At 43.3% G+C, this 14,152-nt stretch overlaps 1 protein-coding gene across 2 annotated transcripts; it reads right to left on the minus strand.

Moving 5' to 3' along the window:
- Positions 1-4,215: 4,215 nt before the first annotated feature.
- PSMA1 (proteasome 20S subunit alpha 1) lies at positions 4,216-12,705 on the minus strand. Of its 2 annotated transcripts, none has more exons than XM_062494973.1 (10): positions 12,608-12,705; positions 11,589-11,633; positions 9,333-9,434; positions 8,734-8,837; positions 7,874-7,962; positions 7,570-7,640; positions 6,578-6,707; positions 5,843-5,922; positions 5,050-5,154; positions 4,216-4,568 (listed from the first exon to the last, which is right to left on the minus strand). In XM_062494973.1, the coding sequence occupies exons 1-10, from the start codon at positions 12,608-12,610 to the stop codon at positions 4,512-4,514; spliced, it is 786 nt and encodes a 261-aa protein (XP_062350957.1). In that variant the 5' UTR covers positions 12,611-12,705; the 3' UTR covers positions 4,216-4,511. The 2 variants fall into 2 exon arrangements, with proteins under 2 accessions (XP_062350957.1, XP_062350958.1); XM_062494974.1 differs by lacking the exon at positions 12,608-12,705 and adding an exon at positions 12,486-12,503.
- Positions 12,706-14,152: the final 1,447 nt, after the last annotated feature.

Genomic DNA, 14,152 nt, shown 5'->3' on the forward strand with positions numbered 1-14,152 from the left:
ATTAACAAACACAAAAACATTACTGTAACTGACTTAATGGCTTGAAGGAATTGCTGGGCTTCTGGAGAAGCTGCATGCAAAAGCCTTCTTGCTTTGCTGTTACCCTAATATTCCTGTGGACACCACGAAGATGAAGAGCATGACATTTTTCAGGGACAACAGAAAAAGAACAAAATGTTTCCAATACTTTGGGCACAGTCAGGAATAACAGAAGTGTACAGGGCACCTGACTGAAGCCAAATCCATGCAGCAGCTTCTCCCTCCTGGAGTCCCTGATCCCAGCTCTATATTCCCACTACCCTCCCTGCACTCCTGTGCTCCTCCAGGTGAATGACCCAAGCTGCAAAATCAGCTGAAAAACTTCACAGAAAAAAAGGAAAAATTAAAAGATAAAGTTCTGGACTCAATGAACAAGTGAGTGCAGGAAGCTTTGAGAGAGTGCAGGAGATGAGCACAAGATCCAACAGAGCAGAAACCCTGGATGGGAGAAAAGACAATGTGATGGAGAGAAAGAAGCATTTTACCTGCCAGGGATCATCAGATCAGCTCAACTCTACTGTCTCCACTACACACTAATGAGGAAACCAAACCTTTTTATGGTGAAAAAGGACAAGAAGGCTACAGATCTATCAAAGCTGCTGTGTGCCTGGCAGTCCAGGTAATGAAATATGCTATTAAGCTTGATTCTCATTCTCATGTTTTGTTTTTCCTTATATAATAGATATCCAGGATCAAATGAACCATTTTGTTGTATCAATCCTCATTCTTCTGTTTGTTTACTCTTTATAAAACATACATCTAGGATCAAATCAAATCTTTTTATTCTATTTCTAAGTAATAAAAAATGCTCAAGCTTGGGCTTGCTTGGCTGATGCTGTGATACTACACTGACAAGCACAGCAAAGAATATTATTACTGTTTATTTCACAAGCAACTGTGTACTTTCTATAGAAATTGTGTCAAAATAAATCAGCTTTTATTTATATTAACTGTCTGGAAGTCTTAGACTCTCTTTTTTCATCAAATGGGCACCCAGAGAACCTCACCCTGAACAGGAAGCAGGGAAGTTGTGCTGAGCTAGGTTTCTGCCTCTTTCCACACAAGAAAATAACTCATGTCAATCCGCACCACAACCACCCCAAAAAGTAACTGCAGTACAAGTTTTTAAGGAAACACTCCTCTTTCTGTTATGAATTCTGTATTTTAAGGCCCAGATCACTCAACCTTGTTGCTAACAAATATCTACATATCTACATGAATCACTTGCTCATGAAATGACTGGATGTGGCACTCAGTGCCATGCTCTCGTTAAAAAGGCAGTGATCAGCCAAAGGCTGGATTCGATGATCTCAGAGGTCTTTCTCAACTGCAACAGCTTTTTAACTTACTTTTCCTATGCTGTTACCCAGAATTCCTGCCTCAAAGCCCTGCAGCCAGCACCTTCACCTAACAAGAACTCACACGGGCCATAAAGTAGATCCCTGTGAAAGCAGGCCAGGTTTCCTTACTCATACACAGACCTCAGCTGCAGAAATTTCCAAAATCACGGCCAAACATGTCGCTGAAGCATGATAAACAAGTGCACTTTAGGCTCTGAAAAGCAGTGATGAAAAACAACTTTCCTGGAACACAGAGCTGGGAGATTTGGCAGGGAGAGCCACCACTCAATTTTCCTCCTTGCACAGCACAAAGCCTTGGAATCAGTCTGATCGTTGAGAGCCCACACGGACACAGATGTAGGTGCCGTTTTAACTCTTCAACAATAGTATCTCTGTCACCTGTGGTGAGTCACAGAATGTCTGGGTCGCAAGGATCCCTAAAGAGGAATTAATTCCAACCCCCTGCCACGGGCAGGGACACCTTTCACCAGACCACGTTGCTCAAAGCCCCATCCAACCTGGCCTTGAACACTTCCAGGGGTGGGGCATCCACAACTGCTCTGGGTAACCTGTGCCACAGCCTCGGCACCCACAGAAATCGAAAGTTACAAAGTTTATAGAGCCCAGGAAGGAAAAAAAAAAAAAAAAAAAGCCACACCTGCTCTCCACCTATATCCCTGGGCAGCCCTTAGGAACGGGGACACCTAATGAACCCAAACGTTGAGAACGCACCGTTTTACTGATGCACAACTATAATACAGAGCGTTCGAAATGTCGACTAAAAAATCCCGACAGATTTCGAGCCAGCCGAGGGGCATTTCTCCCTTAATATCCCAGTTCCTACTTCCAGTCCAAACCCGGGCTTTTGAAGCTGTAAGGCAAAACTTCTTTCAATGCCCGCGTCCGCCTGCCATTGCCCTGAGCAAACCCCGAGACCCGCACACCCTCCCACAACCGCCCCCCGGTCCCAGGGCCCTGCCGGGGGCCACCGGGAAGATGCCGGCGGGGCCCTGAAGTCTCGGGCCTTGCGGCGTCCAGCGGAGAAGCGCTGCCCGCCGTTTCCCCCCGGCCCCGCGAGGCCGCCGCGGGCCGGCCGTACGGCTCCGTACCGGGGGGCGGTGGGGTGGGGTGGGGTCGGGCCGGTCCCGGTGCGGAGCTGAGCCCGCGGCGCTGCCGCTCCGGCGATGGCTGACGTGGAGCCGCGCCCGCCCCGGCCACATCGCGCGTACGGCGGCCGAGGAGGGACACGCCTCCCGCCAGCGCGAAAGGGGCGGCGCCGCCGCGCGGGAAACGGCGGCGCGAGGAGGGGCTGCCGTGTGACGTCACGGCGCCGAGCGGGCTTTTCCCGCGGGGACAGGGGACCCTCGGGATGCAGGAAAACCAGATTAAAACCCCTAGATAGACAGACAGATTATATAACGACAATAAAAGGGGTGTGGGAAATGGTAAAGAAACGAATAAATGGGTGGGGGGAATAAAAAGCTATTGTAAAAATTAGTAAGGAACTGGAAAATAGATTACGGGAAATGAATAAAAGAAAAATAAGACACCGAATGGGTGGGGGAAAAAAGTTGCTGTAAAAATTAGTAAGGAACTGGAAAGTAGATTGGGGAAATGAATTAATAAAAGGGTACAGAAATAAGGGAAACACAAAGGGAAGGAAAACGGGATAAACAAGGGGAGAGGGAAAAAAATGGGGGGGGGAGAAACAAAGGGAGAGAAAAAAAAATGGGAGGTGGAAAAACACGGGGCGGAAGCAAGGGGAAGGAAAGGAAGGAAAAAAACCCAGCGGGGAGGAAATAAATGATGAAGGGGAAAACAAATAATGGTGAAAAAGTAATTAAGGGGGAAAATGAAAATGAGTAAGGGGGAAAATAACCAAGGCAAGAAATAAATAGAAAAATAATAGGGAAAAACTAGAATAAAAATAAATTTAGGAAAAATAAAAGCAGCTTTGTCTCATGCTTAAAAACCAAATACGCAGCCCTGTTTGCTATTTTCATGACTGAACTATATATATGGATTCAAGACAGCATTTAAAGCCTATTCAAAACAGCACCATGATTTAACAATTTTTGTTTAATTAATAAAAATTAATAACTTATTAATCTGCTGTTAGGTCTCTATATGGGTCCACCCCAGAAGGTTGTTTCTTATCATTTTCAATGCAATCATTGGGGAGAATAAGAACATAGTAAAAGACTGAATTAATTTTGCTTAAAGTACAGCATTGCACCCAGGAAGCACCAACTCACTGGGCTTCCTGCCAGATGCCCCTGGGGAAGTCACTGCTGGTCCCAAATTTTGTGGCATTCAGCTCAAATCCAAAGAGCACCAGGAGCAGACCAAGTTGAAAGCACAAAGCCCTGGAGAACCTGTTTGTTCAGCAGCAATGCACAGACTCCACAGTTCATCTCAGGAAACCTGTCATGGGAACTTCTGGTGGCTTGTTGTTAATCCAATTTATTGAGCTAAAGCCCTGTTCTGCCCCAAGGCTGCCTGATGGCTCTAAAGAAACACTGACAGCTCTAAAAGATAACTAAATCCCCCCAGAAAACCTGACCACGAGCTGGTTGTCAGCTTTGTGCTTCTTCACCCTCATAACCACAAACTCCTTTTCAGCTGGGATAAGCTGACACAGGGAGATGCTGTTCCCTGTTTGTTCCATGACTATTTTATGGTGTCATAGGCATTTTAAGACCCTCTCAGTTCTACACAGTACGCAAACACTCATTCTCACACATGGTCAAACACACAGTGGCACCCTGATATGACACTGGTATTTGTGAATAGCTGTTTTCTAAGACTAAAAAAAAAAAAACAACTCACAGCAGAGTCAGAGAAAGTGATTTATTTCCACTTGTCCTTATGAGTTAAAGACAGCATCTTTTCTTTATAAAACAGTATTATGTACTATTTAGAAAACGATTACACCTTTCTTGTCCAAGCAGTTACACCCAGATATGTCCTCCTGTCTATCTTTTAAGGATAGGTGGGTTGGTTGGTTTCTTTCTTTGCAAGCAATCCTCAGAATGCAGCATCAGAAAACATATATAGGTGAGGATAAAGTTACCAGCAAATGGATAAATGTTCCTGGATAAGAATACATTAACAGAGGAACTCATCCACCAACTAGTGCTCCATTGGCTCCTCTGCCTTCTCCACGGTTTCTTCAACAGGTGGAACCGGCTTAGAGAGAGAAAAGAAATATTTTAGGAAGCCAGAAAACAGCACTTGACAATTCATCTTTATCCCCACTGGAACACCACAAGTGGTAAATGCAGCCTGTGTCAACAGCTCACAAACTACCAAATTAAGCACAAGCAGGATACAGTTGGTAATGAGGAGACTACGGAGGTGTCTTGCAAAGGGCATGAGAAACATATGCAACCACTTCTGTTGTAAAACAGTGAAAACTCGTACTTGATCAGAGATGAGGAAGGAAGAGGACATTGGAATAGCCTGGCATAAATCCATCATAAATTGATTTAATAAGCATCTGAGTTACCAGTTAAGGTTATACAGTGTTCATATAGTAACTTCATATTTTAAAAATCACCTTAATAAAACTCTGCAACAGCAGTAGAGTTAAATTTATTTTAAACATAATAGATAGTATCTAATTACTGTCTATCAACTAAGCCTATTTAGTCATATCTGAACCACTCACCTTTCTCTGTGGTCTCTCCTCGAGACCTTCTAGGAATGGTGCTACATCATCATCATCATAGATGGTAAACTCCATGTCTTTGCCCACAATTCCAATTGAAACATTCTGTCAAGCAAAGGGTTGGAAGCAGTGAGAAGCATTTTCCTGCAATTAACTTTGGCTTTACAGCTTTCACTTACAAAAGCCATCATGTTTCAAAATCTTCTAAGTAAAGCTGCTCAAGGGCGTCAATTTCCTTCATTCTGTTCTCTTTTCAATAACACTACAATTTCTCAAAACTGCCTATTTTCATCTCATTTTGATTTAAGACTTCTAAAAAACATGCTGAGCTAAGAATAAAAAAACAGGGAAAATGGTAAATCACTGGATATCCTTGGAATTTTCATCTTCAACAGTTCCTCAATTCACAGTCCAAAGTTTGTACAGCTTCGTGATGCTGGATGCTCTATAAACTGTTGGTGAATTACCTTCACTCACTGCCCAGGTGAATTACTGACTATGCATACAAAGCAAAGCTGGGATTCTACAGCTACATGTAATGCAAACTCTGATCAAAGCTTAACAGAGAGTGAAGACACCAGGGAAACAATGTTTCATTTAGTGAAAGCACCATTTTTGTGAAGAAACTTAAATCTGACATGAACACAAGAACAGGAGGTAAACTGGTGGCATGAAATGAAGACTGCATTATCTACCAGTATTCAGCTTCCAAACTTCAGTGCCAACCATACTTTTATAAGAGTTTTGTCACAGTACTTCCAAGTAACAAGGGCAAAGGAAACCTAGTCCTTACCTTGGTGGTCAGATCCTGTTCAGCAGGAAGAGTCTCTCTCAGGGCTCGCAATCCATGTTTAACTAGCTCATTTAGATTACCTTAATATGGAACCAGAAAGACATTGACAAACGTCACAGTATCATCTCTAGACATCATTCCCCTTCTTCCTAATCCTAGCTGACAACTACAAAATCAGCTTGTCTGCTAGGGCACCTCTCCCTTCTGAGCAGAGTTGATTACAAAAGTTTTCCTTGAGAAACCAGCCTTTCTCTATATTTGAGGTCAAGTGCATCTGATTTTGACCCCTGCCTTGCCTTCAGTGCCTCCAAGTTTTTTTTTTTTTTCCAGACAGGTATTCAATGGTTCCTCAGCATCATCCCATACAAAAATAATTTCAGCACTTTAAATGTAGCAACTAAATACCTGCCCTGGCATACTAACCCTGCTCTGCTATGGAAACAACTACACTTTCCCTGGGTTAAAAAGGTCAGAGGTTTTTTATGTTTTTCACAGCTTTTCTGAGCACAGCTTCTCTTTCCACTAAATGTAATAGACATCCACATTTTAAGACATGCAAATCTCAACCATATTCTCTATAATTTTGTCTTTGTGCAGATTTACAGTTATGCCAAACTTGGCTCACAAAATTTATCTTCATCTCACTAAATGCAAAAGGATGGAGATGGAGTGGCAGTAGGAGATGAACTGCAGAACTGATGAATACCAGTGGATAGAGAGAGTTTCATTACTCACAGTCAGTGAACTCAGTCATGTGCCTCTCCAAGTAAGTTCGTGCTGACTGTGAACGAGCACCAATGGACATAGCTTTGCAGTCAAAATAGTTTGCAGAGGGACAAGTCTGGAAGATGTGAGGACCCATATCCTACAAGGAAAGAAGAAAACCCCCAGAGAATGTTAAACAAATACATAAAAATCACACCAACTCTGCTGCTGGGAGCACAAAATTTTCTAAAGTTTTGCTTCATGGTACATCACACCTACATGTGTGCACAGAAACATATTTTATATATATTTTATATTGTTGATCATACCACTGTTCTTACACAGTTCCTTCAAAACTGTAACAATAATTTTCATAAAATCCCAAAACCCTCTTTTTTCCACTTTGTTGATCTACAGCTTTTAAATTAACAGGATGGCTGGCACAAAAAGGCGTTTCTTTGTTCTACAAATTGTACCGTGCTTATGTATGCTCCCTGCTTCACAGTTTGCAGCATATTTTACACACATTCTGTCTCATCTACAAAAAAGTAAAAACTTGCTGTGGACTAAACCATGCCATCCAAAATTTCAGGCAGTATCATAATTTCCTCTAACCATTCTCACGTTAACAGTCTTGAGGACAGAGATTCTGTGTGCTGCATTAAGCAAAATGTTGTTGCTTAGCAAGTAAGAGAGAGGCCAGCGGTCATTCCCACATTCATTTTTTTACTGGAAGTCTTTAAAATAATACTTTGTAAGTATCCAAAACCAACAGCAAAATATTTACAAAAACAAATCTTGTATTTACACCTAGAAATATTCAGTAAGTGTAGGTAGGATTAGCTATTAATTAACACTTCTGAATTATGTTTCAGAGTAAGATACAGAAAACTATTTCCTCATTCAGAGTATTTTGACGAGTCTGCCTCTTCCACCTTTCCCTCACAACATCTATTTGCTGCATAAGGTTTCCCTGAGCACATTTTCCTGCAGATCAGTAGCAGCCAGAGCAGCTTACTCACATCATAGCCTGCGATGAGCAGTCCTACTCCATAGGGTCTCCTGCCGTAGCGCTGAGTTGGAATCTGGGTTTCTTAAGAAAGCTAAGGAAACAGTCTCAAAATTATATGATAATTACCCAAGAGTTTTCCTAAACCAAGCAGAGATGGACCAAAATGCATCCTTATCCAAAAGTATATACACAAGCAGTGTGAACAAAGAACTGTCCAATAAACTTTTTCAACTTTTAAGTTGTGAGAGATAAAAGTCACTTTATGAAGGAGTAAAAAGCTATAAAAGTATAACAAGTGTATTAAAAAAGGATACTGCTTCCAATTAGTGACACTAGGCGAGAAACTGGAAGAGGCCTATCAAACACGAATCTAGAATCCAAACACTCTTGACGCATGAAATTGCTAGGGAGCAAAAACATTAAAAAAAAAAATTAAAATTCAAATCAGTGCATAGATCAAAGACACAATGAGGTTTTGTCTCAAGACTTGTCTGTTAAGGTAAGAATTTTTGTTTCAGCTCTGCTCATTGAGAAAAAGGGTCAAAGGCTTTCCATGGTTTCATTTCTACATGACCTGTCATTATTATTGAGAAAGTTGACCACAGGTTTGATAAAGTATAAACTGGGTATTTCAGCCACACAAACGCAATGAAGGTAGAAGTTCACGCAGGCAACAGATGGACCCTCTAGAAAAATGGCAAGGTTAAATGGCAACATTGCTTTGTGACACTGCAGCTATTGAAAATAATTTCAGAAATCTTTCCCACCCCTTTTGATCAAAGTTCCTAAAAGCAAGCCCCCCTGGAGCCCACACAAACGGCACTGTATGTGTTTAATAACTTTCTCAAATGTGTGTACACAGAAGCAGCTGCCAGATGAAAAGAAGTGATGGAGTTTCTCAGACTGCTTGGAAACCCTATCACACTGAGGAAACCAGACAGGACTGTTTTACTTGTAACAAAACCAAAGAGCAAAATTTTAGGCCAAACAAATGAGATTTCTGCCAACAAGTTAAAAACCTGCCAGAATTTCATGCTGAGGTCTTTGGCATAATACAACAAAGCAGCAACTCAAGACCAATCCTTAGCCAAGCAGAAAATGTCATTTGCAATAGTCTGAATGAACTTTCCCTCATTATTGCAGCACTGTGTATGTCAACAAGCAGGATACTCACCACAAGAGTCTTGCATCGGCAGTAAGTCCAGCAATTGAGATACCAATATGGTTGTCAACATACAGGATTTTTTTCTGATGAGCTGCCAGCTCAGACTGTGCTCTCTATGCATAAAAGGAGAAAGCTATGTCTCAAACTGAACAGTCTGCCAAGCACTGTGGAGAAATCTGCTAACATTTATAGCAAGAACTGAGTATGTTCATGCAACAATAAAAAAAATTCAATTTATAAACTTTCAGCAGAAGACAAGGAAACCATAATTCGACTTCAGTTCTCTCAGAACAAAAGAAAGAAGAGACACTTACTCAAGTTTTGGGAAAATAAAAGTAATAGATTTACTGCTTAATGACAAATTGGAAAAAAAAAAAAAAGAGGAACACACTTCTTAAAGAAAAAAAATTCTTCCACTCATTTCTTCCACTATTTTGTGAAGATCTGCTTTGCACAGGTACTAGAAATATTTCAGCACTCAAGCAAAGGGAATCTGCAATTGCATTTACATTTCATGCATAAGTACAGACTCCACAAAACTAATTTGCCAAACCAAAACTTTTCTATGGACCTTACTGTCCCCACTGAGACCAGAGTTTAGAAGTTACCTTGAGAGCCACCAGAACAGCGTGTGTTTTTGACTTCAGCCCCACAGTAGCTGAGCCTTGTTTCACAGCTTCCATGGCATATTCTATTTGATGAATTCGGCCCTGCAAAACCAAGTTGAAGATTGTCAATCATTCTCCAGTCAATCCTCTGAGTCAGTTTCCAATGGGTTTGCATTTTCAGATCTTTGATTCCTCACCCCAGCAGGGACACTTACTGCATAACAGGTTAAATCACTATTTGACTCAAAGACAGACAGAACTTCCAGCTGAAGCTGGACATGTATCTTGTAATCGGGTTTGCTGAAGAAATGAGTCTTACACAATTGTTTTGTCTCACCAGCCATTCCCCAATAACTTCTGAACAAGTTATTGGCCAACTGCAGTCAAGTCTGAAACAGGAGTAGAGGTCTCAAAGAAAATGAAGTCCCTGCAACTTCTGCAGAGGTGGCCAGGAGCTTTAATGTCCATTTAAGAGAACCACTGAGGTTTCCCCATTTTCAGCACTCCAGCCCACGTCAGACAGCCAACATGGGCACTCCTATCCTGCAAGCACAGACACCATGGAGCTGCATCCCACCACTTGGGAAGGAAGGGACTGCAGTTGCTGTCATGGTGGACGTGCAAGGAATGATCTACAGGACACTACCTTCCCATATGTTGTTGGGGATTTTTGGCAAAAGGTTCTTTATTTAAGTCTACTAGAAAGACCCTAATGTAGAATCCCCTGTACATCCCCTGCTGTAACTAGAGTCTCATTTACATAGGATATTTCCTGCCCAAGAGCAGCACTGAATCTTTGCGACTTGTCCAACATAAATTTGTCAACTGTCAGGAATAGCATGAAAGACTGTAAAAGTGTGAAACCACTTCAGGTTTTTAAATTTCCTATTTACTTTTCCTTACTACCATATTCAAAAACATCTCCCAATAAAGTATGATTAGCTCCTGTATTAACAGTGCCAAAAACTATTACGGCATCACTGCCTCACTTACAAGAATGGATGGAATAGCAGATGCAGCACAGTAGCAATTCTGATTTTTTTTTTATTTTAGAAAAAAGCCCAACACTATTAATATTTTCAAGGCAATTTAAGAAAAACATAGAAACTTGTGCTGCTGATGATTTTGCAATATCTGCTAAAAGTCTCAATAGAATGTTACGGTTTTGAAAGTAATTTATAAGTAACAGATAAGATTAAAATAATTAAAGTTTGTGATACAAAACTTGCCAGAGAAATACAATCATTAAGAGGGATGAAAACAGTTCAAAGGCACCTACACCTATCATGGTATTGACTGGAAAAAAGGAGAAATATTCAAGGTTGTCTTCATAGAGAATGGAAAGAACATTCTCTGTTGCACTGTATGGAAAATGTATCTCACATGCAATAGTACTACATGATTAAGAATTTCAGTAGCAATACAAACCCACAAACTAATGATACATTAGCTTTATACTAATAGGATTTGCTAGTCGTATTTTAAATACATCTCTAGCTTTGCTGAATACATAAACCAGCCTTTTTCCAGGCTCCGGTTTTCTGTAAGTATCCTGTCTTAAAATATCCATAGTGAGAGAAGAGGCAATATTAAATACCTCAGCTGATGGTGGCTTTTAAAATTCTAGAATATTTATATTCAACATGACCTATGTAAGTTTCAGAACACACAATGTATGTTTTCAGTAACAATACACAGTGTGAAACTGATTCAGAGGTAATAAAATTTCAAATTCAAATGCAAATGTCATTTGAATTTCCCCACTATAAATGAAATAGTTCCTCTTCCATATTATCAACTGGACAGAAGAAAGAAAGACCTAGCAATGGCCTAACACTGGGGAGATTGAAACTGTTTCATGCTTTGTGTACCTTACTTACCAACTTATTGTAGCTCTGTAAATGGATCACAGAGTCATGGAATGGTTTGGGTTGGAAGGGACCTTCACAGATCATCTAGTCCAACCACCCAAAGATGACAGCATCTCTTTTGTACCTCACAGGTACATTTAGAAAACAACTGCCTCAAGCACCTGGAGGGGACAAGGCCCAGGTAAGTACCACTCATGTTCATACACCAGCAGACAGGGATGTGCTGAGGGCTTTCTGGACACCTACAGCCTACAAAGCGAGAGGGAAGCAGCCTGCAGGAAGCTTCAGGCACCTGAACACAACCTCTGTGATGGTAATACCACTGCTGTGAGGTGGAGAAAACCCAAAAAGCAAAACCATAGTGAGCAAGTGTATAAAAATTTACCTGTGGGCTCCAAACCGTGACATCATTGTCATACTGGTTGCGAAACTGGAACGAACAAAATAAAACTCATTAGTATCTCCGATAAGCTAACAGAGTGTTCCTGAAGGAAGCCCTGGTTGCTTCCACAGAACCCCAGCACCAAAGAACCCCAGAATTAATAAGGTTGAAAAGATCTCTGATACACCGAGTCCAATCTATGACTGAACACCACCCTGTTAACTAGACCACGGCACTGAGTGCCACGTCTAGTCTCCCTAGACACCTTTCGGGATGGTGACTCCACCACCTCCCCGGGCACCTCAATCATCACCTTTTCCGCGATTAAGTTCTTACTTTGCTAAATTCCTTTTGCCAAACTGTTAGTTGGAAGGGACCTTTGGAGATCACCCAGTCCAACCCCCGTGGCAAGGCAGGGTCACAGGAGCAGTGACACTGGAACACATCAGGTGGGTTTGAATGTCTGCACAGGGAGACTCCAGGATCTCCCTGGACAGCTGTCCCAGTGCTCTGACACCCTCAGTGTAACGAAGATTTTCCTCACGTTGAGGTGAGACTTCTTTCGTCTCAGTTTATGGCCATTGCTCCTCGTCCTATCCCTGGGCACCACTGAAAAGAGTCCGGCACCGTGCTCTTAGCCCGCCTCTGAGATCTCTGTGTGCATTGGTGAGATCCCTCTCAGCCTTCTCTCCTCCAGACCGAACAGGCCCAGCTCCCGCAGTCTCCTCCTAACAGAGAAGCTCCAGACCTCTGGAGAGATATTTACATGGATCCCCACAGGGCCTCGGCAATCTCTGTCGCAGGACCGAAGCAGGCCCCGCTCCCCGCTCCCGTTCGTTTCCACACCGGCAGCAAGGCCCAGTCCCGCCCGCAGCCCCGCGTGGCCCGGGAACTGCTTACTCACGGGCCCGCTCCCTGCCGCCCGCTCTCCCGGCTCCCCCGTGCCGGCTGGTCGGGCCGGGCAGGCGGCGGGGTTCCCCTGTCCTGTCCCGGCCCGTGTCCCCCGTCCCGGCGGCCCTCACCATCCTCCTGCTCGGCGGCGGCGGCGGCGGCTCCGGGCGGCGCGGGGCGGTGAAGGCGGCGGGCTGGGAGCGGGCAGGCAGCGCCCGTCGAGCCCCGCCTCATCGATGGGCCGCGCCTGCGCACTGCCTCCCGCGGGGGGGGGGGGCGGCCCGGGCCGGGCCGGCTTCGGTGGCCCGACGTGCTTTGTTATTTGTAACCGTTCTGATGAATAAAAAAAGGGTACTCGGTGGGGAAACGGCTTGGGGATTTTTATGTGTGTGGGAGCAGGATATATAAACACCGTGTGAAGCGGGATGAACAGCTCTCAGGTCTGACGGAGCTTCCAAGTAAATACTCCAGCAGGCTCTCCTCCAATGTCATTCCCCAATAACTTCCAGCAGCAGTGAGGGACTCCCTAAAGCTCCATTCACCCCGCCCACGGTGACCGAGTAGCGCACTGATATTTCCCCTCTTTCTGGGGAAAAAAAAAAAAAAAAACAAGAAAAAAAAAAAAAAAACAACAAGAAAACCCCGCGTTGGTTTCGATGGAGCGCTAAGCCACGCCACTGACCTGCACTTGCACACCGAGTCACGTCAGCAGCCGCGATTTTAGCGACAGGAAGGTCGCAAAACCACTCGGAGAATATTTGTAATAGCTGCATAAATGATGAGCTCGTGGGAGCTGTGCGAACTGTTGTAGGTTTTATCAAATAGCAAGTATTTTCCCGAGTAATCTTGCCCACTTTGTTGGGACGGATGTAACAAGACACAGTCGAAGCCGGAGTCACCAGCTGTCCAGCTATTAAAAATTAATTCTCAAGCGAAGGGGCTGGGGTCACAGGTGGCAGCAGGAAGGGTGGCAGGGGACGGAGTTCCTGCTGGCCCGGCGCTGCAGGCAGCACAGCTGCTCTGTATTCCCAAGGCAGCAGCACCAGAGGATGCCGGAGGCAGGAATAATCCCTGGAACTGGGAAATGCTTACCGTGGGGGGAAGTCATTCACTTCCTTCTGGATGCTCCTTCTTGCCCTTTAGGCTCAGGACGAGACCTCTGCAGGCAGGGCTAAAGCTAGAGGGCTGGAGGTGTATTTCTGTTTTCATCCCAGTGTGCTGGTGTTAAAGAGCACCCAGCCTATTCCTCGTCGAAGTATTTGAATTGAGGGTGTAATGTGTCGATTCAGAAGGTGAGAAAGGCAAAATCAACAAGGCAAAGTCAAATAGCACTTTTTCAGATAACAAAGGCATCACACCAGAAAGGAAGTGTTTTGCATATGTTACGAATTTAATTGCAGAGCGAAAAAGTGAATGATGAGCAGCAATCAATATATTGCATTGAAACAACACAATATAGAAGAGCACAGGACTGAAAAGTAAAGCTAAAACTGCCCTCACATTTAAATGAACTACTTATTAAAATGTCTAAGTTAGGAGAAGATAATATGTTCTCCCTTTTAGTTTCACAGTTGGCATCCTGATAACCAGAATGACTTCAGAGCAATGAATACCTAATTGATAGCTCTATGAAAACAAGTTCAGTGCTCGGTAATGTCCAAATTAAATGTAAAGAA

Source organism: Cinclus cinclus, chromosome 6 (assembly GCF_963662255.1).
Source record: "Cinclus cinclus chromosome 6, bCinCin1.1, whole genome shotgun sequence".
NCBI classification, from domain to species: domain Eukaryota; kingdom Metazoa; phylum Chordata; class Aves; order Passeriformes; family Cinclidae; genus Cinclus; species Cinclus cinclus.